Genomic DNA, 27,551 nt, shown 5'->3' with positions numbered 1-27,551 from the left:
TGTTAGCAAAAGAGGAATATGTATTATGTAAATCTCCAGAGCTGCAGTCTGATAATGGCTGCGGTTTGCAGCACTAGCCTTCTATCAGCCACCCCCATACACAAAATCCTCCAAACATCTAGCGTGTTGCTTTAATGCTCGTCCAAATAGCAGGTGTTCCTGAGAAGCAGCTAATTTTATTGCTACCAGATCTTTTTCATACCCACCCACAGTTAATTTGCATAAACACACAAGAACCTGTCACGAACATATTTAAATACAATCATTGCCACAAAAGTACACAAAGCCAAATATTGAATTAGTTCTTTATTAAATCGACAGAATTACTCAATCCATTGCAAAGTGAGTCCATGGCACACAATTTGGAAACATGGAAGTAGGAACATTGTCATAAAATTGATCTGCAACTCCAAAAGTCTCACAATGATATAAAATGTCACTGCTCACGAAACGGTCTCAAAACGGTCTGTCTTACAAAAGGAATGTACCCATATCGATGCGACAACCACGAAAGCTCTGCTCACAAGCAGTACGAACGACAAAGCACAATAAGGTTGAACCTAGCACATATTAACAGCCATAACGTTGCGTTTTCCGGAAAATATGAAGGGCCCTGTCCCTCTTTAGTTTCACAGAGATACAAAGTGATTGATTAGTTTTGATTGAAAATTCAAGGTAGGAAAGAGTAAAGTGGAAAGCAGGCTGATTTGATGTGCTCGTATTCATCCCCATCGCAACGATCCGACCCTGACTTAGACGTGGCGGAAAAATAACTTGCCACTAGTGCGTTTAATGGAGGAGGTCATTTTACACAATAGCTGGTGGTGCGTCAGTTCGCTTCGCATACCATATCTGCCATATATCCACATACCTTTGCTGTAAATGTCAAATCCACTGTCATTGCAGCATATGTCGTTTTACGACTGTTTAGCTTAGCTTCTGTAAGCCTAACCCCAGTAAAAATGTACAGAGCAAACATTGTACTGTGCTTCCTATACAATCCTACCCAGCTGTGGCAACCAGGCTTGGCAAAAAGTGCATTTCCATGTGCGATTGACTGTCAATGCTTTAGGTGAAATGATACTATGACACTCACTAGGTATAAAGTGACCCTGCAGCTAAATTGTAAGAACAACATGAACATTGCGAGGGCTTTGTCTCAAGCACAGTTCACCAGCAGGTTTTGGCTATGGTTAAACTTGAGGAGGTCTGTAAACATTGATAAATGTACAATAGTGACGGTACATCGGAGTCTCTACTGAAGCAGTGCCAAGAACTTAAGTGAGAGTAAAAGGTACGTACACTAGAGGAAGAGGCTGATGCTCTCCACACTCTGTCTTTCCCTTTGCACTCATCTCATACTGTTAATACAATGGAAATTGTTAACCCTTTACTCTTCTCCCCAGGTCTCTTTCAGCGTCCAGGGGTGAAGATGTAGTCCAGTGCCTGTCTTTCGGCTGCTGCCACGTTTGGATGCCACAGGTCCACCATGAACACGACTCTCGGGCCATCTTCTGCAGAACCTGAGCACATATACAGAATATGGAATTCATGATTCAAATGGTAAATACTATCATTTTCTTGCCCTGGAAAAACTTTTCAGCATGTTGTTGTGAGTGGTTGCCAGGGTGTTGCTAATGTGTTCGGAGTGGTTTCCTGTAAGCCATTTCATAAAATGTGGGTCATCTATCAAAAATACTTAAAACGTCGGCATGAAACAAGTTGCGATGGTCTTTTCTTTTTCTATTGTGATGCATATCCAAGTGCAATGGCTTCTTGAAGAAAAAAAAAACGTTTTGGGTGGGACTTGTCATTAGAGAAGAGAAAAGATGATGCTGTAATGTTAAGTGGAAATTATTTTGAATAAAGAATTTGAGGGAACATTAATAACAGGTATTTGGTGTGAATAAAGAGTTATTAACAGGTTTTGTTAGGGGTAGGTGTAGGGGAGGGCTTTAGGGAAAGGGACAATGTCCCAATTAGGTGGCATCCATTCATGATTTTAACAAATATAATCATATATACTGTATTTACTGTTATTTTTCACACTGTTTTATAATAAACTACAATACACTGAGGTGCAAATAGCATTTGCCATTATTTGCACTAACTGTAAATAGCATCCAACTACTATTTACACTTACTGCTTATTTAAATAAATAATAATGTGCACAGATAAATTATTTATAGTAAACACTGTAGTCTAGCAGGAAAAATAGTTTCCCAAGTACGCATTTGGCATTTTTTGTAACCTTTTTTTTTGTGACTCTTAATGATGTCAAGTTAAGAATTTCATCATCAATGTTGCCGAGGTCAACTAATGTCCTATCTCTATGTCCTATTATGTCCAACTAATGTCCTATCTCATGTCTCTATGACACTATGTTCCAGTTATGTTTGACACAAAATTCCTCTAAAATTTACAAAGAAGGATAAACACGTATGCGCAATCCCTGTTTCATGGGTCATCCATTCACCACAGTATGTCTATGGGGCAACTTTGGGCAGTTCTTGTCCCCCAGGGGTACAACTTACACCTCATTATGAGGTATGTTCTTATAGTGTCTGCCAGCCTCTTCAAATGTGGTAACCCATATGTTTCTATGAAATCCATTGGTTTCTATAAAGCCAAAATTCGTTACAATGTTAAGTCTTTGGGATTTTTTGCCCAATTTTTCGCCCGCTGGTCAAACATTGTACACCCAATCGCTTCTAAAAGATATAGCACACCTCTCCTCAATAATCCGCATGATTTGACACCTCATTCATGGGCATATGACAAACAGAACTAATGCAAGAAACTATTGCAAAAACAATATAGCAATTTAAGTTACATCGTTATGAGCCTAAAATGTGTTATTTGTCCATTTTTCAGCAATAAAGAGTAGTTGTACCATGTCAGTGACCTTTCCATTTGATTCCTGGTGTCAGAATTTTTTTTTAAAAATGGGTTCATTTGTCTTTATATATTGTGTGGTTCAGGAGAAACGAAAATCTGCATTTTTCGCCCCTAGCGGTGACATCACTTCGAGATGGCCGCCAAATGAACCCCATGGGAGATTAGTTGACCTCACATTTTGTGCAGAATTTAAATGGGTCCAATACGTTTTGTGGTCTGCGCCGACCCGTGTATACGATCTGCACGGTGCTATCGTGTCCCTAAACCCGTGCAGAATGTGTACGCGCTGTGGTTGTTAATATTATTTGTGTGAACAAGTGACTGATTTTAGCCGCAGAATAATTATGATGTACGGGGTGGGACGCTTCAGATTCTAGAGAGCATTTGATTGGACAGAAAATCAAATGAGAAGCTGAAGTGCAGAGTGATGTCATCAAAATCATTGATCCATATTAATTGTCAGAAGATAGAGAGTGTAACTTTTGAATGCTTATATCTTCTAAATATGAATCGTGTCATTGTTTTGGAGCACACTAGCTTATACTGTAGATAACAGTAATTCTAACACACACTAAAAGCCAAAAAACTTCCATTTTTATTTCATGTGGACTTTAAGTCTGATCTCTTACAAAATGACCTGCACAGTGTACACCTGTCCTCAAAAAATCCCCCCCTAAAATGTTTTAGAGAATCATTCATAATTTAGTTATAATATATAATTCATAATATATGGTAAATAAAATATGATTAACAGAAACAGAGAAGCTTGTCTTAGTGCAACTAACTGCACACTAGATATTTGGCCTTTTTTAATTACGGTATTTGCATCGATATGTTTTTTTGTTTGGCCAAAAAGTGTCATAAACAGGACTTTTTTGACAGTGCTGAGAAACGCAGTGCTTGAATACAAATGCATGGAGTTCCTATTCTTAGCCTTCATTAGTTTAGTTTACTCTCTGAACATCTCAGCTCTCAGATTTCATCAAAAAACGTTCTTCTTGTGTTCTGAAGATGAACGAAAGTTTTACAGGTTTGGAACAATGTGATGGTGAATAATTAATGACTGAATTTTCATTTTGGGGTGAACAATCCCTTTAACAGTTCCATCTAATAATTGAAAAGCAAATACTATAATACTTTTTCATATACTGTCAGCATTCAGCAAATGCACATTGTCTTGTCTGCACAAGTCTTTGAGCATCTAATTAACATTTAATGCCCAGAACATGAAAAACTGCAACAAATCCAGCTGTTAGATCTAGTGTGCACAGCCTGTATAATAACATGTGTATTGTGTGAGGAGCGATTTCAAATTCAATCCCTTTCGTTGTCTCTCCGAGTTACGTCAGATGACGGCGAATGGGGTTTCACTTAGAAAGCTTATCGACTTCGAGTATACAAAACGAGCCAATAAAGTCCCGAAGTTACGACGTCACTCTGTAGGCAAAACGCGGAAGTGAGTTAGCATTTTAGCACTACCGGTTCCCTTGCTCTAAAGTCTATGGGATTTCTGAATGGGTTTTTGCTAAATCGCCTGAAATAAGGTCTGTGGTGAACAAAGACTCTAAATATTTTCACGTTTTGATCAATGACATAGAACACACAGATATAACCTGCTTGTGGGTTTTTAAACTTTACTGTGTCTGCTGTATATAACTGTATATAGGCTTCAAAATGTATACATTTCGGTTTAACTTGTAATGATTTTCTTGGTAGGCAAAACATGTAAGGGTCACAACTCTTTGTTAAACACAGATCTTATTTCTTGCGATTTTGATGGGCACATTCTCTGCTCTGTGTGCTTGAGCTGGATTACGCTACGCTAGAGCAGCGTTTGTGGATGACTCACGTTCTCCCCGCGGGAACGAGACTCATCCACACCCCGATCTAACACTCTCCACGTGAGGTGCTACTTCGGCTAGTGCTTAGGATTGCGCCGAGAAAAAGCACTTTAAGGACAAAGTAGCATCGCAACAGAGCGTTCAACCGGGGGGGATCCCAGTGTACCCATGGGCAGCGGCCCCGTTTGGGGTGAAGGATTGGCGGAGGAAAGCAGTCTGCTCGACACCCCCATATCCCAGGTCGGCCTCTATTCGGCGGTGTGGTCGAGCGCTTTGCCCAACAGTTCTCAACCGCCCATAAGCAGACTGAGGTTTGTATCATATGCATTCCTTCATATGCAAGTCCCCCACTCTGGGTTGGCATTAATTGCATATTTCTCTGACATATGAGATATGCTCCCCAGTGTACCTTGGTATTCCTGTGCTAAATAGGAGTACTTCGTCCATGCTAGACTCACGACAGGGATCTCAGATTTACGCAGGGCACTGGAAGAAAGCTTTAAAGGTGGCATGATTAGACTGGTAACCCCATTCGTCGTCATCTGACATTACTTGGAGTAACAACGAAAGGGAACGTCTCGGTTACGTATGTAACCCTCGTTCCCTGAGTAGGGAAAGTAGACGTTACGTCTGCCTGCCACTTCCGCTGTACCACGGGGATCGCCTGAGTTAAGTCTCGCCTCCTTAGCGAAGAAACATATCTGCATGTTGCCGGCTTCCTCCTTTTATACCCACGAGGTAAGGCGGAGATACACTATGCTAATTCCGCAGAACTTCTGCGAAACCCCATTCGACGTAATATCTCCATTCCCTACTCAGGGAACGAGGGTTACATAAGTAACCGAGACGTTTTTCACTGTCATATTCATGAATAATGACATATTCACTGTGTACTGTGTACAATATGATTCCAGGTGTGCAAAAACTAGATTATTAAGTACACTGTTGGTTACAGTATTTACTTGCTTTTAGCCTTTTTTATGCATGAAAAATACTATAATAGGATTATTATATTATTGTTTATTGTAGGTTATTAGACTACGTCATATAATTTTTCAATTTTTCCGCCACGTAGTTTTTCAAATGTATTAATTTTCAAATGATTTATTTCGAATTGCACCACAATCTATTATACTTATTCTGCACACTGTTTCTGTTTCTCACCATCATGAAATGCAGTGTGAAGAAAAGAGTCATCGAACAGCAGGCAGCTTCCCTCAGACCAGCACTGCGGCTCTCCACCAACTACCAATTCACAACCAGAGGGCACCTTCAGTCCTGCAAACACGCACAGAGGGAAAATGGCTATACTTTAAACAGGCACAGACTGCTGCTCTCACATATAATGCATACATTGCCAGTCAGATGTTTGGAAACATTCGACTAAAGTTTATTTTTCTCATGATCTTGAAAATGCTTGACATCAGTTCTGTAGAGAAATATAAACGTATATATTAATTTCTTTACATAACTAAAAGTTTTTTTTAGTAAAAGTAAAGCATCCAACAAGTGTCAAGGTTATGCAAACTCCTTTAATACTGATAGAGTTGGGCAGTGAATCTGAAGAACAACAAATATGATTTGTTTAACATTTAACATAGTTTAGGTTTGGAAATATTAAGATATTCTGCTTACCCAGGCTGCATTTATTTGAATATAATACAGTAAAAAACATAATATTGTGAACTATTACAAGTTTAAGATGTTAAAATGTAATTTATTCCTGTGAAGGCATCATTTTTCCAGTCTTCGGTGTCACATGATCCTTCAGAAATCATTATAATATGCAAATTAGCTGCTCAGGAAATATTTGTATTATTATCAATATTTCAAACAGCTGTGCTTTTGTATTTGAAATTATAAATTGTATCAGATTTATATTTGAAATATAAATTGATTGGGACACTTTTTGTCATTGAGATGATTGGAAAAAGTGTCCCAATCAACCTGAATTCACCCTACTTTATAAATGTCTTTGCTGTAGTTTCTGTGCAATTTAATACATCCTTACTGAACAATTTAATATTTGGTAGAGTAATTCTAGTGTTGTAGTCGAGACCACCTCACTCGAGTCCGAGTCGACACCGAGACCAGAGAGAGTCGAGTCCAAGTCAAGACCGAGTCCATAGAGAGTCGAGTCCGAGTCGAGACCGAGACCAGTGAAGGTTGATTACCAAATTTACTTTTATTTACTTAGAGAAATCCTTTTTTTTTACTGAATTTACTTAGAGTTTAAAAAATATGATCAGTTTAGGGTAAAAAGGCCACATAGTAGGTGGTGTTAAAAGTAATTTTATTACAATTTGTCATGTGCAGTTGCGCACTAGAAAATCACCAATCACTGGGCGTGTCAATCAATTTAAAGAATTTTTTTATTAACATACATTAATAATCATGAAAAATATTTTTAATTGAACTCGAGTGGACTCGGAAATAATTCCGAGTCCTAAAAAAAAAAAATGTTCGAGTACGAGTCAATTCCGAGTCCAAATGGACACGAGTCCATGACAAGACCAAGACCATTAAAATATGGTCTCGAGACCGAGTCCGAGATGAGTCCAAGTCTCGAGTACTACAACACTGAGTAATTCAATATTATTATAATAAAAATTCCATACATCCCTCTGTGATACAGTATGTCACAGTATAGATGAGATTATTTTAAAATGTGGTTAAATAATAAACAATAAGTATCTGTGGCCAAACTTCCAACAGGTAGAGTACATAGATTCACATCCTTTGACCTCTTACCAAGATGGCAGCGCAGGCGTACGTTGGTTGGGCCGTAGTGTTCAGTGATGGTTGTTCCAGGACTGAGCACTGAGAAGCAGGCGTTTCCAAACACATTATTCGCAATAAAGGTACGGAGCTGTCCGAGCACCCTCCACGTGCGCGGACACCGCCTGGCGTTCAGCACCATCGGAGTTCCCTGGTTCACCAGATAGAAGGTCCACCACTGGCCACGGGGTGTGCTGTTGGCCTTCCAGCCCAGTGGAAGCGAGGAGCCGGTCCGACTGGACGGTAGCCGGTACACGCTATCGAATTCGGCCAGAAGTGCAGGGAAACTTCTCTCCAGGAGCTCCACGTCATGCTTCTGCGCCTCCCGTGAGAAGAAAGGAGCCGAGGGAAGGTCCGGTAAGAAGAAGACCTCAGGTTTCTGGATGGAGGGCCGGCTGCAGAGCAGATAGCGGCCCTGCTCGCGTACGCCCTTGTGGACGCGGCCCATACCGGCCCAGGTGTAGCGCTTGGCGTACTCCTGCAGGCTATGGTAGAGCCGCTGGTTCAGGCCCTCGCCAGGTTTCGAGCAACGGAAGCATTCGGTTGACTGGCAGTAGGCGAAGCCGTTGAGTTCTTCATCGCTGGCACCGCTTCCTCCGACCTGACGGAGTTTCGACGAACCTCCACGGGCTGAGAGATCCGAGGCGAGAACTCTACCAGGTAGGGCTCCGCCACGTGGCTCTGGGCTGAAACCACCACGGAGAGAAGGGACGGCGTGCTCGCATCCCACGCGGTAGCAGTACCAGATAAATAGAAAGGCGAGACAAAGAGCAGTGCCTAAAGCACTGGTCTCACACTCTCGCACCGACTGCATGCCACCTGCCACCCATTCCCTCATCCGCTCTAAAGACCACTCCATCCCTGCATACGAACATAGATTCACACTCCAACTCAAACACACACTCTTAGACGTACATAGATATGATTTCGAGTATTCTTATCTGTTGGGTGCGGTTTGATTTGTAGTTTTAGGAAAGTGACGCAGCCTCGTGTTTTTGCTTCATTTTCGAAGAGCTTTTTTGTCTAATTGGATCACGTTCCAGTCGCTTTGGTTAATTCAAGCGAGCTTTTCTCATTCGTTTCAATGCCTTCGGAAATGTTGATTGTGTGAGATATTTCAGCTGCTCCTCGCCTCCTGATTCCAGCCAACAGAGACACAGAGCACCGGAGGGCACCTGGAAAAGAGAGAAAAAAGGATATAACAACATTTTGTGATAAAGTGCAGCAGAATATCACTATGCCGACATTGTCGATGAGGCAAACTGCATCACACCTGCCTTGACAGCCCGGTTTGACCACATGATCATTTTATATACCACCCACCCACACACACATCCCCCCACATACACACACACTCACGCACAGACCGACGAGCAGCTTGATAGAGACCGCAGCACACACAGACGGGCATGACATTTCAAATTCAGTCTTTGCAACACCTCCGCACTGCACTTTTTAGAATCATGAGTCATGAGAGAATTCCAAGGTATACTGCAATACAGTCAACACAAACCTGAAGGAACAAATTAGACCATAGAGCCTAATTGGCTTACACGAAGAGAACAGGGAATTGTTGCATTACTGTTCGGTTAGACCCTTCGGTTAGAATGCAATGCATCCTGACAGGCTAGTAGGGATGAAAGACAAAAACAAACCCGGCGTCTGTCAACACAGACAGATTGAGAGAGAGTGTAACAGCAGGGGAATGCGTAGCCTACAATAATACACAGCACAAAGAAAAATAAACCCCAGATAGCTAATACAACATTAAGCATGCAACAATACGATTATAACGAGTCAATACGCAATTTGCGTTAATTCAAATTGATATTTACCGAGAACTGCGCGGCACTTCTTATCTGTCAGATTTTCAGCGACTGTTCCGCCCGGCAATGCCAGTTATTCTTCCTCTACACTTCCCCCTCAGACACCCCCTGTCGCTGTTTCATTGCAGTCTCTGGTCCTGCCCTTATGTCCGTAAAGCGCTGTCAGACGACGTCCATAACGCCAGAGACAACCGGGCAGAAAACAACATGACAGACGCCCGACGTCTCATTGAAATCTGGGCGTTTAGAAGACGCAGGCTATTGACTGACATGTCTACTGTAACAAATGCTTCATTATATTAGGCTATTAATATCGATAATGCATATAATAACATCATTAACATGGACAATATATCATTTTATTGTCAAATAATAATTTTAAATTCGTTATTAAAATCAAGCTTCCCCTTACTATGCAGGTTGTAAACCGCAAAAAGAGGGGTCTAGTAGTGGAGGATTATCATCGCAGTGACTCTAATCTTTTCTATCTGTTCACCAAAGTATTACATAAAATATAAAACTGAATTTATTGTATTGGGTTTAGCCTCTCTGCGGGTTATATAGTTAACCGGTAGGTGGCGACAAGCCAGTGATTTTGTGCTCGAGCGAGTCATGAATCTTTCAAAACGATTCGTGCAAAACAACTCGTCCATGGAAACAAATTATATTATCTTCATTTGCTGTCCACATACCAAGAAAGAGTGTTTATGCTTTTAAAATGGTTTCTCTATAAATTACAAAAACAATATTGATTTCTCTTTCATTTCAACAGTAGCCTAAGACACCAATAAATTAGTCTAAATAAATTATGAATTAAAATAATCAGAATTATTTAGTCTCCCTTCTCTCTTTGTTAATTCAATAGACTATGCAAAGGTGCCGATGTGATAAAAGGTTTGCTTTAGTCAAAACACTAGCCTATGAATGAATATTGAAAAAGATTAATAAGATTTCAACAATTTGTTCATTTAAAATATTAATTTTTTTAAAAATTATTCGTGGATATAAAGTGCAATAACAACTAATCACGGATAATTAAGTGAAAACCTTCTACCACGTGGTTCTTATATACGACAGCTTTATTCGCACATGCAGTGCGTGTTATAAAAGCATTAGCAGCTGTTACAAGTGACACAACTGCCTACAATTCCCATGGTGCATTGTATGGCAAGCCGACGACTTTATATGACGTCATGCTCGTGAGACTAGTTTCCCCATGGAATCGCAACAAATGTAACGCTTTGTGGTTTGTTTAAAAATATCTTGATAGTATGTTGCAAATGGTCTTCGTCGATTCGTTTTTTGTTGTTGTTGTTGCAATTATATTGGTTTCAATGTCATCTCAGAAGGCTACAGTTTTGCGGAAGTATGTTTTACATTGTTTCAGTCTGTAAGTAGCCTATGTATATCCTGTTCAAAATGGTTTGCAGTCGCATAAATTAAACCTGCCATTGTTCAGAATACACAGTCTGTGACAAATTTGAAACTTGCCTTGAGGTGACACGAGATGAACCTTTTTCTTATGTGGGTTTGCGTCAGTGGGCGAATCAAAGATAGAGTTCACTAAGGACCTCCCCTTTCCCCCAGCCCTCTATGAGCTACCTCACAAATACTACGAAGCCTATGCTACTTGAAAAGGTTTATGAGTCATATGCAGGTTTAGTTTAAGTTACACTTATCTATAAATAGATTTCTGCTTTCTAACAGCTGTCACCATGAAATCACAATGGACAAAGAAGTTTACTGGCGCGAGGGCGCACGAGAGTAATAACAAACCACAAAGATCCAGTCAAATCCAGTAAATTTTGTCTTGTTCGAGTTCGATTAGTTAAATATGTAGCCAACTTTAATCAATACAATTTTTTCATGCATGCATTTCTAATTATCTTAAGACTATTTTATGCAACAGTAGATCACATGTCAACATGGTAAATGTGACACAGCAATTCTTTTTTTTTATTAAAATTTTATTTCACAATAGAATTTTAGTGGAACTTTGAGGCTATGAATTGGCCAATAGAATGTTCCAGTCCTGTACAGAGCTGCCAACTTTTGAGTTTACCTTGGCGTGAGACTTCTCCAACGGCGGTGGGGTGGGGTGGGGTGGGATGGGGGCTTACCTAGCTGCCGTGGTGGGCGGTTAGGAGCTCAATATCTGTCTTGCATGCACGCTTGCTCTAGATAAGATTACAGGATATTTTAACTAATTTGCAGTAAAACTAGTCAATCAAAAGATAGACCTATAGATAAACTCATCTTTCAGGCTTGACACTTTAGCGTGAAAAATCAGGAGTGTGGCGTGAGAATTGGATCAGTTGCATGAGTCTCACACTGAATGCGTAAGAGTTGGCAGCCCTAAATATTCTTCAATATCTGTTCAACATTTCACTATCCAACACCCATGGGTTTCATTTTTTTTTTGGATAGCACATGTAATGTCTGAGCTTTTCCCTTGTGCGAATAGCCTATGCATAAAATTCTGTACGAAATATCTATGTGCACGTGATGTGCATCCAGTGGGCACTTCAAGTTTACTTCAGTTTTGATGCAAACACTTATCACGTGTAGAGTTGAATGCAGCCTTTCAAAATACTTTGATAACACCCTCAACATATGTGCACTAGAAAGTTTCATCCCTGTCCAATGCGTACTCTATTTCTCTCCAGATGTCACGACCAATAAAGATGACTCTTAACTGCCCTTGCACAAGTCCTTGTCTGTGAGAAAGTCTGCTGTTGCAGTCTCCAGTTTGTTGTTGTTCCGTCTGTTTGTGTGTCTGTGTGGTTAGAAAAATATGGCTGCACCGTGCGTATTCAGTATGATGGTGAATGGTACTTCACTTGCACTGACTGTATATATCGTAACATAAATGTAAAACTGAAGTATACTTTGGGCACATACTATGCTAATGACATCAAATGATAAATACACATGCATATATATATATATATATATATATATGCATAAAGGGTAAAACTGAAGTATAGTTTGGGCTTTACTGTTGTTGTGGAAATTCTTTTATCAACACCTTAAACAACAGTTGAAGAACAAATGAAGATCTAGAAAGTTATAAGTGTTAGTATTTATTTCTTGCAAGAAAGGCAGTTCACACACAGCAGAGTCTGATATGAGAAGGGCAAATGTCTTCTCATTTTACAGAGTTTATATACCAAAAAGATCACCCTCCTAGATGTACCTCCTCCTCATCTTATCTTTGGACTATAAGGCCCCTGAGTTCTATGCATCTCCACAGTCACACTCCACATGACGATCCCGGGCCGTCATACTACTGACGCTTTACCTTTAACGTCGGTTAGGTGACGGGGTAGGTTTAGGTCTGGGGTAGGGTTAGGATCTGATAACGTCATCTAACCGACGTTTAAGGGTACCCTAAAAAGGCGGATGTTGACTATGGTCAAAAAACGTCACAAGACGTCAGTTATATGACATCTTGGGATGAGACTGTGTTAGTTTGTAATCTCGATGTTGTAATCTTGAAAAGAAAAAAAGAATGTAGGCCTATATCTGCACTACTTGCATGCATAATTTCACCCGTCTACTGATCGGGGGATTCCAAATTATTATTTTAATAAAATTAGTTATAATAATATTTTTTCCCCTTTAACATTTTAAGATTAAAACTTATGCATCATTTATCACTTGGAATTTCATCGTGTAACCACTAGACAGCTCTATAGCCTTATATATAAACATATCTATGCTGTGTTTTCCCAAGTTGCTGGGTTTTTATTCAGACATAATTAGTCACTTTTTGTCAAAGTTGAGTTCATGTTAATTCAGTATCAGTTTTGGAAATCTCGACACAGAGAAAGCATTTTGTTTTCGCTTATAGATTGCTGTTCACAGGCTTGCAATGCTTTTGGCCGCATTTGTGTACAAAAACCAAAAGCAAAAGCACGGAAAAGTGAAAGTGTGAAGAATACAGATCTTATTTATTTTGCATTAGCATGAAGTTGCAGTTTCAAAATACATGAATTGCACTTACGAATAACAGTTAAAAGCTGCCAATATTTTTTTCTTACACTTGAAGGGCGATTTACACCATTATAAATGTTCTCTTGCGCATGAAAATTTATTTTACGCTTGCAATATTATGTAGGCCTACTCTTTCACAAATCTTACCCTGCATGTAATTCTTATGACATCATTTTATTCATAGTAGACTGGTTTAATCAACAGAACTGATTTCAGTTTTTTTTTCAGTGATTGAAAGACATTTTAATGAATGATTTCTGATTAAATAATTTGTTTGTTGACATATAGTTTGATTTGAGATGTTTGTAAAAATTGTAATACAGAAATGCGCCACCATGTAACATCTGATTTCACATTGAAGTGAAACATATTTTACCACAAAATTACTAAATCAAGCCGACTAGGCTACATAGGATCACACCAACAAAACCAACTAAGTCAAATCATAAGTTTAATTGGTGTAATCTAATGTAAGCAGGCTGACATTTTTTAGTTAAACATAACCAACTAATAAACAAAACTGTTAGCGTTAAGAAATGTCTGAAGTAACTCACTTTTCACGTGGCAGGAAGATCTCATCCCCCTGAGACCCAACATACCGGTATGTGGCGGTGAGAGGGAAAGGGGAAAAAAAAGGTTGTAGCCTAAATGTAAACAAAACCCAGGTGGTCGTCCAGCAGGGACGTCCAGCCCGAACGTCCGTATGAGTAAAGTCTGCCAAATAGCATTCGGAGAGTGCGAAAACGCTTCTTACAGCAACACTTTCCGCAATCCGCTTTAGACTCGACCTCTACACCTTGACAATGCGCTTAATTAGGCGTTGACAGTGTAAAGAAGGGGAGGGATACTTATACAAGTGCAGCTGCTGTAAGCGAGAAGAATTTCAGTGATAAAGCAAAGACGCACTAGGTGGGGTAACAATGGCTAGACGAAAAGAGAAAGTTTGTTTGGTTATGAGTATTCCGCTTATATGTATTATTGTAATTATAATTATTTGCGTGGCTCACTTTAACGAGAAGTGTGCTGAGGGACTCTACAAAAAAGCAGCAGTGGCAGCGGACTCGGAAACCTGTTCAAATATTGGGCGGTAAGTGATGGTAGAAGCCTACACGGTGCCTAGCGATGAAACTTGTTAGTTTAAAATAAATAGTGTGCTTTCGGATGATTACATTAAATGTTTTAGAAAATACTTTAGCCTACAATAGCAAGTTCCGAATCTTGCATTCGAACATGCATAATGATGCGGAATATCACGTTTCCCTGGAAAATGACAACAAGGTTCTTGTAATCCCGTGTGATGGCTGGGTCAGCTAAATTTGAGGACACGAGTGGCTAATGAGGTGAGACGTCCGGTTAGATGTTCACTGAAATTTGGAAGTTAATCAGTTGAAGTGTCTTCACAGCCCAGTAATCCTATTGACACAAATCTTTGGCTTCATTTCACTAAAGGAGACATTCCTTGACAACAACTGATCATTTAACCCTATATATAGCTAAAAAATCATCAGTAGGCTATACGATTAGGCTACTTAAACAATATTGTATATTTAAGTATGTTGCTTGTTTGTCAATTGTTTCTTTAGAAGTAGGCTATAGGACCATGGAAACCGTTTGGAAAATGGGTTTACACAGTTAGGAATAGATGACTGTGGTTAGAAAGTAGGCTAATCATTAAAGACGTCTATAGATCATTTCATTTGTAGGCTAAATATGGGAAAATCTAATTTGAATCAGGCCTAACGTTACTTACAATAATTTTAGAAGATTGTGCTGAGAAGTAGGCTATAGCCTATGATTTTATATAGCCGTTATTTTAATGTTTATTCATGTTGTGTGTGTGTGTGTGTGTGTGTGTGTATATATATATATATATATAATTTTTTTCAAACATGTTCAAAATAAATAAAAACTAAAATTCATTGGTTATCATTGGCGTATGACTGGTCTCGGCACGCTTTTGATACGCTACTAACAATTGTAATATGTTTAATATGTTTGGTAATGTATTTTCCAAGTTACTTCCTTGTGTATGTGTTTTTTTTTTTTTTTTTTTATCTCTATCATCAACAGTTGCTCGACAATTAGCCCAGGGGGTGTTAAACAGTCAAGGGAAAGCAAAAGGGATCTGTCAAATTGTATTTCATTGCTGACTAACATTATCATGTCAATTTAACATATTCAAGACAACAGTTTTTAGACTGCCAAATTATTGATTATACCGACATTACTGTTTCACTCTGCTTTTTTGGAAATCATTAATTGCGATGTATTTTATTTGCATTGACTGCTTTTTATTTTGACAGCAGCTAAAAAAAGAATGAGTTAATTCTAGAACTTTTTGAGCTGGCTTGAAAACATTATGTGATTTGGTCAAATTGTGTGTTCGGGGAGACCAGGTATAGTTGTAACATTTTTTTTTTTGCTTCAGCATGTAACTCAATTAATGTTTGAGGTAGAGGTAGAATGAGGTAGAATGCTCAATTAAATAAAAAGCACCCACATTGTTTACTACAAAATGCACCCATTCAAATCTCTGTAATATCACAGCCTTTATTGATGTCAAATACATGGTGTGCCTTTGTTCTAAACTATTCCACCATACTAGGGTTGGTTGTAATGGATGCTGGGGTAAGTTATAACAATTAGACAAAAGAAGCAAAAACAGCAGTCACTCCATGCAATAATCTTCAAAAACAGGTTTACACTGAATCAATCCAAAAAAAAAAAAGAAGATCAATACAAAACAAAGCCTTTCTGTCTGTGATCGACCACAGCCCGAATACACTTTAACAATACACAAACTTCCTTAGCAGTATTTATGCTTAATGAACACTCAACCACATTGTACCTGTGTAAAAAACATAGGTCTAACAAAACATTAGTGTTTTAAATTAGTGTATATGTGTGAATATTCTCAATCAGGCAGGCTTGGTGGGCCTAGAGACTGCATAGGGCATATTTTACCCATGCTTCCTTTTACTTTGAGTTGCCAAATGGCTCCATACAGACAACATAGAAGATTTCATTGTATGAGGTCTCAGACTCCTCACCACTGGCTTTCAACATTGATGTCACAACTGATCTCACTGGCCTACCCTTCTTTGAAACCTCATCAGTTCCTTTTTATAAAACACTAGCATGCACACTCATTCTATTCCCTCTCTAGGTATTCTATAATTATTGTAATAAAATGATTTAAAATAAACTGTTGTTAGTTGTAAGGGTATAGATTGTCAGCCCTGTCAGCCAGTGTTTAGCCATATTAGCATAATAGTTTGAAATGAAAAGGTTAAAAATGCATTAGATTTTGCTACAATATTGAAACTACAATTTAATGTAGTAAGTTATATGATTTTATCTGCAAAAGTTTAAGTTTTAGTAAAAAAAAAAAAAATCATATTTTTACCTAAAAATCAGCTTTTTCTTTATAAAATCTGCATGTAGCCTTGACAACTCTCCCGATGTAACAACCATCTGGTCTATCCCAATAGGTTTGAATGTGATGTTCAAAATGACCTCACTTTAAAAAAAAAAAAAAAAATTATAGTGAAACTTGCTGAACAAGTGAGCCAGACCTCAGTTAAAGGAGTAGTTCAGTTTTAAAAAAAAATCTTTTGCTGATAATTTACTCACCACCATGTCATCCAAGATGTCCATGTCTTTCTTTCTTCAGTCGGTTTTTGTTGAAAACATTCCAGGATTTTCTCCATATAATGGACTTCAATGGGAACCAAAGGGTTCAAGGTCCAAATGAGAGTTTCAGTGCAGCTTCAAAGGGCTTTAAACGATTCCAGATGATGAATAAGGGTCTTATCTAGGACCCTTCGAGTCATGACTAGAAAAAAGACTCGATTAATTTTGATGAACGAGTTTGAACAGGAGAGTCACGAGCGCTCATCACAGAACAGAGCAAGGCGAGCATTTGTGCTTACAAAACTTTAACTTTTTTATTTAGTTTTTAAATGGCCGATCGTTTCACTAGAAACTGGATACTGGACTCACTATACTAGATCGATGGACAAAAGTTTTGCCAATATGCTATTATTGCGGAGATAACTGATCCCAGGCCAGCAGTTTGAGCAGCTTTTTCGTAAAAACAATCAGAAGCAGCAGGCAATTGGTTTGAACGGGCGGCCCTGAACAATAGCTGCCCTTTTTACAGTCTATGTAGCTGCCGCTACGATGGCAAAAAAGTTCTGGGGTAATGAACAGAATCCTGCAGGAGAAAAGCAATCAAATTCTGGTTTGGGCCAAATGTGTAGAATAAATGCCCCTTCACATCAATTATAAAGAAAATAACTGTGATGATATCTATAACTTGCATCCACACACTAAACGCACGAACATTCTGTTTATTAAATGCTTCAGTTATGTCATCTGCCGATCAGGGTGGGTTCTGATTGGCTTTCAATGTTTTTAAAATCAAAGTGATTCCTACAAAATCTTTCTTTATAACTGAGGTATCTGCGGTTCTTTTACATTTTGAATGATTTTTATAACTAGGCCTGTATCAGTATCGTTATTATTGTTATAGTTCTCGGCCTTGGTGCAAAAGGGCCTTGGCAGATTCGCTGTCAATTTATTTTAGTTATTTAATTTTGGAAACTACAAATTTGCTATATTTTTACATAACTATAGCCGGCTTTAAATTTTTGGAAAAGGGCCCTTTGCTGGGGCATCATCATATTTGGACGTCCTTTGTATACCACTGCTCATTTTCAGTCTTTTTTTGTCCTAGAGATATACTGCAGTCTGGTGGGTCAGCGGTAGATGGCGCCATTGCTACTTTGCTGTGCACGTCAATCATAAATCCCCAGAGCATGGGCATCGGTGGAGGCTCTATATTTACAATCTGGGAACAAAGTGGTGAGATTCATCCTACATACCTTAAATTACTTATTATGTCTATATAAGGTATAATTGTATATTTTTGTTATAATTTATCAATATATCTGTTATCTAGGCAAAGTGAAAATAATCAATGCCAGAGAGACTGTCCCAAAAGCTTTTAAAGCAGACCTTCTAGCCATGTGCCCAACAACAATACAGCCAATGGAAGGTGAGAGTGTGTTAAGATGGATGAACTTTAGTTTCTTGCAACCAAACAAAGATTTGTTTCTATCACACATTATTCACCTTTAAATATGCTGATAGTGTAAATAAAGTGTTTCCTGCATAAAAAAAAAATTGAAATATGATACACTTTGATAAATATGTATAATGCCCCTTGGGGAAGATTCAGTGCACTATTTCTTTCTTTACTTACAGACCTTGTTAAGCTTTACACTGGAAGTAGTCGTCTCATTTTTCATAGCTACACTAACTTATAGTGCACTGAGCACTTTAATCACTTATAGCTATAGTTTATCTCTCTTTCTCTCTCTATAGGGGCTCACTGGATCGGTGTCCCAGGTGATATCCGTGGCTATGAGCGAGCTCATAAACTGTATGGACGTCTGCCGTGGGCCAGTTTATTTCAGCCCACTATCAAGATGGCTAGAGAGGGTGTCCGCATTCCCACTGTGCTTTCTCGATTTTTGCCAATTCTTTTAAAGGAGAAGCCAGACTCACCACTACGGTAACACATGTACTCCCATTCAGAATGAATTCAGACTCATCATGTTCCCTTTTACACCAAGAGTTTTTTCTTTTTGTTAAATAATGAAATTTAAGACCAAAAAAGTCACTTGGATGCATGTGTGTTTTATAGTCAGTTATTCCAGAATGAACAAGGTGAGCAATTGAAAGACGGGGACATAGTGAAATTTGAGAAACTAGCAGATACACTTGAGATCATTGCAGAACATGGGGCGGATGCTTTATACACTGGAGACATCGCCAAACACCTTGTCAGTGATCTACAAGCTGCAGGTAATTCACAATTTCACTCTCTACTATTCCAATTTGTATAAATATACAGGGATCAGTTTATTTACTGTGTATTTCAGGTGCAACAATTACTCTGGAGGACTTGAGTTTGTTCAAGGCGTCTGAATCAGATGCTTGGGAAGTGAATCTTGGAGAGTATGACATGTACTTTCCTCCACCGCCAGCAGGGGGAGCTACGCTTAGCTTCATACTCAACACCATGCTAGGTAAGACAACTTATTAAAGCTGCCGTCGGCAACATTTTTTTTGATCATATTCATTGAAATTGACACTATAATTCGACAGAACAACATAAATAAAGTGGTTTTAGAAAAAAACGAAGCTTCTAACTCCACCTTGAGCGTGTTATTTGTTTTGCGAAAATCCACTGCTCCCGGTTCATCGGGTTGGCAGGTGTTAATGTCAAGCCCTGTCTGCCACTAAGAAAACCATTGAGAAACAACATCGCAACCACAAAACAACGTTCTAAATACACTCGGAGCAAACACAATGTTGTATTTCGCAATGTAATGTATCGCTTCTTTTTAGTCAAATGTCTTTTGGTGCACTGTGGTATCCTTCATATTAACAATCAATTTAACAACCCTGTTTTGTTGTTGTTTCTCAACTGTTAGACTGATTAAGTTATCTGTGCTCCTCAGGTTTTAATCCAAACTCTTCATCTTTGGAGGGGAATGAGAAGGTCTTAACATTTCAACGTTACGTAGAAACCTGTAAATTTGCCAACGGTCTTAAGAAGTTCATGAAAGATCCCAACTTTGCCTCTCAAACGGTAGGCTCTGTAGGAGGAACTCGTTTGTTTTACACATTAAACTTCTGTGTAAGCATTATAGGCACAATACCATTGGTCTGGCTCTGCTTTAGTAACTCAACAGAAACATTACAGTCATTGCACTCTCTAGAGGCACTGGTGTAATCTACGATAATGACTTAAGTGCTGTGTTCTGGGTGATCATTACTGCAGGCAGTAGAGTACAGCACAGCAACACTGACATTATTGCTGGCAACCCACTGGTTGGCACACATAAAGTCATGCATTAGTTCATCATCCTCGACGTTCTGTGTGGCTTGAATAGGAGGCAGTTGAGATCATTCAGAAGCATTTTGCGGACAAAGTGAGAGCAAAAATCGGTCCTGACCTCACTCACGATGCCAGCTACTACAACGTCACTCCATACCTGGACTCACATGGCACCACTCATGTGTCCGTGCTCGCTGAGGATGGGATGGCGGTATCTGTCACCAGCACCATCAACCACATGTACACTCAAATATCATTCTCACCTTTTATACAAGCTCTAGAGCACAATGAGATAATATTATCATCATTTTATTACTTTATTAATAAACGCAATGCTATACTGGAGTAAAGTTGTACTTTAGAAAGTGTCAAAACTGACTTACTGTTCTTGTTTCTCAGATTTGGATCCAGAATTTTCTCCTCCAAAACAGGCATCCTGCTCAATAATGAACTTGCCGACTTCTGTGGAAAAACAGAGCAGATTCATGCTGGTTGGTAAACTTTCACAAATGGCTTTCCACAAATGGCAAAATTAATGGAATATTTCAGTATCAGTATATATTCTATCTGCATTTGCACTTGCAATAGGAGGACACTTACAAGTGGAGACACACACAATAAATCGGTACCATATTGTTTATCAGCCAACATTACAGATTTTTTTAATGATTGTATCAGACCATATTAGATATTTATTTGTGCATGCTAATCTCCCCATTTTACATTTAAATGACTTACAAAAGAACAATTATGAAAAATTATAGTTTTACTCCAACGGAAAGAAACGTATTGTATTAAATGGGACATTTTGAAGTAGAAAGACTGAAATTGTTTTCTTGAAAAATAATCCAATAATCCTTGTTTTATTTACACCTTCGAAAAATCTTTTAACAGTGTTTTTACTTTGAATAACATTACTTTTATAATAATGTAATCTTTAGCAAATCTCAAAATTCATATTTCATTTTTTATCTCTACATTCTGTTGTTGTGATGCCTAAATTTGCTTGCAATATTCAAATGATTGGTTTTAGTGTTTCATTTTTTAATTTGACAAAAGAGACAATCTCTGCCATTTATCACTTAACAGGCATAAAATAATTATAGGCTTACCTGTATCATCCATAATTTGAAAAATATATAGCCACATAATAAACATTATACATTTAGGTACCCCGAAACATTCCTCATGTGATAACAACTAATTGGTTTTATTCAAAATGTCTTTTAATCAGACTAAACATAATTCATTTTTATAGTTTAGATCGAGAAAAAATAGATCCCTGCACTTTTTTCCGTATCCCAACATCAAAAAATGTTGATTTAGACAGCTTTGTACTCAAATAATACATGAATTAAGAAATAATTCTTGTAAGTGCTTTAATGAAAATACAAATGCTGGCGATAAAGTTTTAACATGTAGAATATTTTTGTGGTATAAGTATCTGTTCTGTGTGTATCTATGTCCAGGTGAGCAGCCGCCTTCCTCCATGTCTCCAGTGATCCTTCACTCCCGATCTCGGAAACACATTGTGGTCATAGGAGCCTCAGGGGGCAGCATGATCACCACAGGGGTGGCGCTGGTGAGTTTAATCTGAACTTTTAGGGTCATATTTTTTAAACTGGGCAAATTAGCATGATCCCATAGACGAGCCAATGGTGGGGAAAGTTCTGGATTTTTTTTCCCATTGGGAGTTCTAAGCCATAGACCAAGCCAACCAGCTACGAGGTGAATCCCAACACTACAAACTTCGATTTGAAGCGTGTTTGAAATTTTTTTGAAAATCGGACAATAAGACAAAAGTACAAGACTGTGTACTTAACGGCTTTAGTGAGAGACAGAATTACAATCCCATTGCGAACAGCATAATGAATAAAAAAATTAAGAAATCTTAAAACTACTTATGTTAATTATTCAGAAAAACTATATATTTTAAGTTTATTGCAAAATATGCAAGTATGTACAAACCTTTAAGTATTTTGAGAGCATAGAGCAGCCTTTCTCAAACTTTTTTCAGTCAGGGCACCTTTCAAAAGTGCATAAAATCTCAAGGCACCCCAGTGTAAAATATAATTTAAAAACACTGCATAACCCAAATTTAAATGCAAATGTCTTGTTTAGTTAGACAGAACAGTAATGAACAGAGCATAATATGAACTGTAAATAACAATATTAATAAAAACTTTATAGCACCTTTAAAAACACAGGTTTGCAAAGTAATTCACAAAATAATTAATCAGAGACACAAATGCCATAAAACCGTAAGAGGTGGACCGCCCAATACAAGAACCCAATAACAAATCCAGACCAGGAGAACTCAAATGAAGTGCAGGATGCAGATAAAATAAAAATCCCCGGCTCTTGTGGGGATTTTCTTTTCAAAAAACGATCCATAATGCTGTAACTAAAGTGGCCTAAATTCACGTTTATTTTTACGTTTCTGTCAGTCTGAGGTGTTGCTATAACGCGTTGCTATGGATTGCGTCACTTGCGTCAAGTTGTGTGTGTCTTGCTTCGGTCTTGTGAGACGGATTTTTTTATTATTAATTTTATATGTTTATCTAAAATGAATTTACAATTTTATTAATATGTTCATATGTTTAAAAAAAGAATGTAAATTCAAATATATTTATATATGAAATGTCAGCTGTTTTTTTTTTCTGGGTTTTTTTTTTTTCCACATTTTTTTTAGCTTACGTAATTTTTTGGCGGCACCCCTGACACAGCTAGGGGGCACCCCAGTGTGCCGCGGCACCCACTTTGAGAAAGGCTGGCATAGAGAGACTGACTGACATTATTTGCAATGCTTCATGGGAGTGAGTGGAGCTAAAGAGCTATTTTGGAGAGTGTTGACACTATAGAGTTTTTACTTTCGGAACCATCTTCCTTTGGAATGGAATTCCACATAGATAAAATTCTCTACCATCTACCAGACACTCTATTACAAGTATGTGCAGTGCCTCCTCCTCCTAACAGCAACTATCACTGTCACGTCAAGCGCAAAATTAGTTAAGACGTGCTGTAAAATTAGTTAAGACGGTTTAAAACTTAGGTTGTTAATTCTATTTAGTATGAATGTGTGTAATATGCATGAAATTCTGGTATACTACGTACATCCGTCATGTTGTCACTGTTATATATGTGACCTTAAGTATTAGTTGCGTCCTTTAACTGCCATTCACAACATTACGAAGATGAAGAAGCTGAAGGAAAGTAATCCACGAAGATGAAGGCAAAGTAACGACATGTCTACAAGTAAAGATGAACAACAACCGTCAACTGAAGGGTGAAACAGACCAACTAAAATACACAATTTCTAAATCACACAAGGTCCCCAGATAATACTAATCCATTGCGAATAGGGCTTAAAGGAGAACTCCGGCACAAAATGAACCTTTGGTCTACTAAAACATCTGTACCTAGTCAACCGTTCTCTGAGATTTGTTTTCATGATAATCGAATGTAAAGAGTTTTATCTCTAAAAACTGTTTAGTGTATAATTTTACTACTGGGGGCATTTACTAAGTAAAAAGAAATCGCTAGTTTATACCACTATCAAGGCTCAAAATAGCCCCACACTAACACAGTAACATAATGAGGCTCCATACATGCAAAACGAACGATTGAGAACTTCGTAAGTGTACAGACCGTTTAATAAGAAGATATTTTATAAAGACCGTTCACTTCGCGTATACAGACAAGAGCCATCGTGGAAAATAGTCTCGATAAGTCGATCCCCGAACGTCGTGCTGAGTGAGCTGAACTGTAGGCGTTCGGTGATCGACTTATCGAGACTATTTTCACCAAAATAGTTTTTTTTAGACCAAAGGTCCTTTTTTGTGCCGGAGTTCCCCTTTAAGACAAAGAAACACATGTGAAGTCTATGAAAACATAAACTAACTGAACATTAATGTGACGAGGTCATCCGGGTACTTTTTCCATACTGTTTTTCAAAGAATACTACGTAGTCGGGCATGCAACTCCGTTGGCTTACTATTTTTTTTGTATACAAAGTATTCGATTTTGGACACAGAAATACTTTTTTGTATTTAAAATAATGGTGGAAATACCAGTAAGTTGACTACTACAAACCTTAGTAAATCATGTTTCATGATTCATTTAAATACTCTCCTCCCATAAATGTTGCGTCTGAAGGAAAAAACGTAATCGGCTGTCGACTGTCCACACCTTTTCAGAGCTAATTTTTCACTGCTTGAATTTAGTCAATCCTGACTGTAGTGTTTTAATGCCAAAAAAAGGTTTGTGCTGGTGAAAGTTGTTAGTAGATCTTACCCTTAAACTGAACAAATTTAACGCATTGTGCTTTAGTAATCCAATTCTGACTAAAACCCCTCTGGCTAGACTCTCATGAACTTCCTGTGGTTCGGCAAGACGTTAAAAGACTCCATCGACGCCCCTGTGGTGTTTGTGGACTCCAAAAACGTTCTCAACTTTGAGCGCTTGTTTGACAAGGTAAGTAGATACAAATGTCCCTGTTGTAAATTGTTTGTAAAGGATCAAGTGATATTTTTTGAGCCGCTTATATCTCTTTTCTTCCTCAGATAGTTTTGGAGTCACTTAACAAGATTGGACACACAGTCAAAATCCCACAGATGTTTTATAATGTGGTTAATGCAGTATCAAAGGAAAACAACTGCATAGAGGCTGTATCTGACTCGCGGAAAAATGGAAAAGCTGCAGGGTATTGACCTGGAGTGCAGCGGGAGACTAATTCACACCAGATCTCTCAACTCTGGTTGACACATCTGTGTCGCGTGTGGATGAAGTAGACTGTGAGGATGACAAACTGACAAAAAATCACAGCAAACACCATCAAAATGTGATGTTTTGACATTTTAATGTGAAAATTATGAATGAAATATATGTGTGTGTGTATATACACAGTTTACAGTATGTTATTTTATCATGTGTGACTACTTTAGGGGCACATTTTAAAAAAATTACTGTGTACTACAAAACTTGTATAATATGAGTAGATTTGTGCAGTAACACTTTACTTGAATGGGTGTGCATAAGACTAACATGACACCTTTATAATCATGAAATGACACATGTTATGAATATGAAGTTTTATGCATGTTTTTGACAACTGTGATTAAGTTTCATTCGCTGAGTTATCACATTTTTAATGCAAATATGGCATTGTTTGAGATGTCTTTGTTATGACACCTTGATATAAACCAATACATCATAACCTGTCAGTGTCTTTGTCATGACATCTTGACATTACTAAAACAACACAACCTGTCATAAACATGACATAGCAGATTAATTATCAAACTTAAGAAACCGTCTAGCTTTATTGGTTAACATTACATTAAACTGTCAGGTGGTTGGTTTTGACATTGGCTGTCATGAAGCCATTATAACATTTTAACAACAAAGACATCTTAAACAATGTTATATTTATATTCAAAATGTCATTATTGAGTGAAAGACACTTAATGACAGTTGTCATAAACATCATATTCAAGACATATTTTATGTCATGGTTATGAAGGTGTTATGTCAGGCTTATGCACACCCCTTCAAGTAAAGTGTTACCATTTGTGCCATCTAAAAGGGCAAATATACAATACTGTCTGGAGGATTAAAAAAAATAAAGACCGTAAAGATATTTACAACTTTGTGTTCATCAAAGATTCTTGAAAATGCCACATTGTCTGGTTTGTGGTCCCTGGGTTTTCACTAGAGGTCTCTTCCCCTGATCGTCACCACCTCATTATGAACTGCGTTTCCCATAATCCTTTGTCTGAACTCATCACTGATCATTGCACACAGCTGTTCCCACTCACATTGTTTGTATCGGTCTATTTATACCTTGTCTGTTTCTGTGATTGTCATCGAGTCCTTGTTTAACATCAGGTCACACCTTGGAGTTCAAGTCTTGTTTTTGGACCGCGTGTATGGATTTTGACCGTTTTCCTGGCTGACTATTAATATGGATTACCCATTAAAACTGCAATTGGATCGCACCCCTTTGTGTGCGTGTCTTGACAGAAGGATTTGACCAGAATGAATAGATCCAGCAGTACGGGGTTTCGTAACCCCCAACACCACAGTCTTTTTAGGGAACCCATCTAGCCATATTCTCTGGAACTCGTGGAGGCCGCAGAAGAGGAGGTGGTCGATATGGGGGAGACCCCATCGCCTTTCCACTACAACCCCTCTTCAGCCCTGAACCAGTGCTGTCCAGTGGCTTCGAATCCTTGATGTCCAGCAGTCCCAAGCCCTGTCATTCCGGAGGCTGTCCCCGAGCAGCCCGCTGTCGTCCCGGAGAACGTTCCTGAGTGGCCCGCTGTGGCGCTCGAAGAAGCGGAGAGCATGATGCCACCGTCTCGCCATCAGAGACTGAGAAGGAGGAAGCAGGCATCTTCCGTACCGCAGGACCCTAGAGTTCTCTTCCCCTGATCGTCACCACCTCATTATGAACTGCGTTTCCCATAATCCTTTGCCTGAACTCATCACTGATCATTGCAAACAGCTGTTCCCACTCACATAGTTTGTATCTGTCAATTTATACCCTGTCTGTTTCTGTGATTGGTGTCCTTGTTTAATGTCAGTTCACACCTCGGAGTCTGGTTTTTGTATGGATTTTGACCCTGAATATTAATACGGATTACCCATTAAAACTGCAATTGGATCTCACCCCTGTGTGTACATGTTTTGACAGAACTATTAGGCAGCACAGCCATTTACAACATTAATAAGAAATGTTGAGTATCAAATAAGCATATTTTAATGATTTCTGAAGGATTATGACAGTGAAGACTGGAGTAATAATGTTGAATATTAATAAAATATTAAATACAAAACCTATCTTAAATTGTTGTAATATTTCTGTTTTTATGTATATTTGAACAAATAAATCTTACTATATATATATATATATATATATATATAATCATGCTAGCCCAAACTTTTGAATGGTTGTCACTTTTTTTTTTTCTAAAACTTAAAACACTGGCAAACAATTTACAAGTTTGCTATTTTCACATTAAAATTTCTTCATTTCATATTTATTTTTTTAGTAACATTTGTACTGACTACATCAGATGTTTTACGTACTCCAACTCTTGAATTGTTTCATTATTCATGTTCTTGGAGTAATTGAAATCGTACCTTTTTATGTCAATACAATATAAAAAAACAAACTCTAAAATACTTTATACATTTAAATGAAAAGATTTAATACGTAAAATATTACTGCGGGAAATCTCTATTTGGATGTTTAATGGTTGTGTATGCTACAATTTGTATTATCGTGCATAGTATAAGAT

The 27,551-nt window shown here is 38.2% G+C and overlaps 2 protein-coding genes across 6 annotated transcripts; one reads left to right on the top strand and one right to left on the bottom strand.

Moving 5' to 3' along the window:
- Positions 1-293: 293 nt before the first annotated feature.
- asphd2 (aspartate beta-hydroxylase domain containing 2) lies at positions 294-14,028 on the bottom strand. 3 transcript variants are annotated; one of them, XM_039680401.2, is made up of 4 exons: positions 13,895-14,028; positions 7,492-8,693; positions 5,905-6,018; positions 294-1,523 (listed from the first exon to the last, which is right to left on the bottom strand). In XM_039680401.2, the coding sequence occupies exons 2-4, from the start codon at positions 8,375-8,377 to the stop codon at positions 1,414-1,416; spliced, it is 1,110 nt and encodes a 369-aa protein (XP_039536335.2). In that variant the 5' UTR covers positions 8,378-8,693; positions 13,895-14,028; the 3' UTR covers positions 294-1,413. The 3 variants fall into 3 exon arrangements, with proteins under 3 accessions (XP_039536335.2, XP_039536336.2, XP_039536333.2); XM_039680402.2 differs by lacking the exon at positions 13,895-14,028 and adding an exon at positions 10,836-10,947; XM_039680399.2 differs by lacking the exon at positions 13,895-14,028 and adding an exon at positions 9,354-9,588.
- A 49-nt stretch (positions 14,029-14,077) lies between these two features.
- On the top strand, positions 14,078-26,919 carry ggt5a (gamma-glutamyltransferase 5a). 3 transcript variants are annotated; one of them, XM_039680397.2, is made up of 12 exons: positions 14,081-14,427; positions 18,079-18,206; positions 18,304-18,399; positions 18,729-18,918; positions 19,051-19,211; positions 19,289-19,435; positions 19,871-20,001; positions 20,306-20,490; positions 20,650-20,741; positions 21,720-21,832; positions 24,613-24,723; positions 24,817-26,246. In XM_039680397.2, the coding sequence occupies exons 1-12, from the start codon at positions 14,261-14,263 to the stop codon at positions 24,910-24,912; spliced, it is 1,617 nt and encodes a 538-aa protein (XP_039536331.2). In that variant the 5' UTR covers positions 14,081-14,260; the 3' UTR covers positions 24,913-26,246. The 3 variants fall into 3 exon arrangements, with proteins under 3 accessions (XP_088975599.1, XP_039536331.2, XP_039536329.2); XM_039680395.2 differs by having other exon boundaries at positions 14,083-14,427; positions 24,813-26,246; XM_089119473.1 differs by lacking the exons at positions 24,613-24,723; positions 24,817-26,246 and adding an exon at positions 26,343-26,919 and having other exon boundaries at positions 14,078-14,427.
- The last annotated feature ends 632 nt before the right edge of the window (positions 26,920-27,551 follow it).

The sequence above is a fragment of the Pimephales promelas genome, chromosome 14 (assembly GCF_988280905.1).
Source record: "Pimephales promelas chromosome 14, fPimPro1.hap1.1, whole genome shotgun sequence".
NCBI lineage: Eukaryota > Metazoa > Chordata > Actinopteri > Cypriniformes > Leuciscidae > Pimephales > Pimephales promelas.
Note: the sequence above shows the minus strand (reverse complement) of the source record. Positions and strands in the feature narration are given on the sequence as shown.

Coding starts and splice junctions, on each gene's coding strand:
- asphd2 (XM_039680401.2), bottom strand. CDS start 8,377: ATGGAGTGGTCTTTAGAGCGGATGAGGGAATGGGTGGCAGGTGGCATG. Junction 6,019..7,491: donor ACGCCTGCGCTGCCATCTTG/GTAAGAGGTCAA, acceptor GCGTGTTTGCAG/GACTGAAGGTGCCCTCTGGT. Junction 1,524..5,904: donor TCACACTGCATTTCATGATG/GTGAGAAACAGA, acceptor ATATGTGCTCAG/GTTCTGCAGAAGATGGCCCG.
- ggt5a (XM_039680395.2), top strand. CDS start 14,261: ATGGCTAGACGAAAAGAGAAAGTTTGTTTGGTTATGAGTATTCCGCTT. Junction 18,400..18,728: donor AACAATACAGCCAATGGAAG/GTGAGAGTGTGT, acceptor CTCTCTCTATAG/GGGCTCACTGGATCGGTGTC. Junction 21,833..24,612: donor TCACCACAGGGGTGGCGCTG/GTGAGTTTAATC, acceptor CCCTCTGGCTAG/ACTCTCATGAACTTCCTGTG.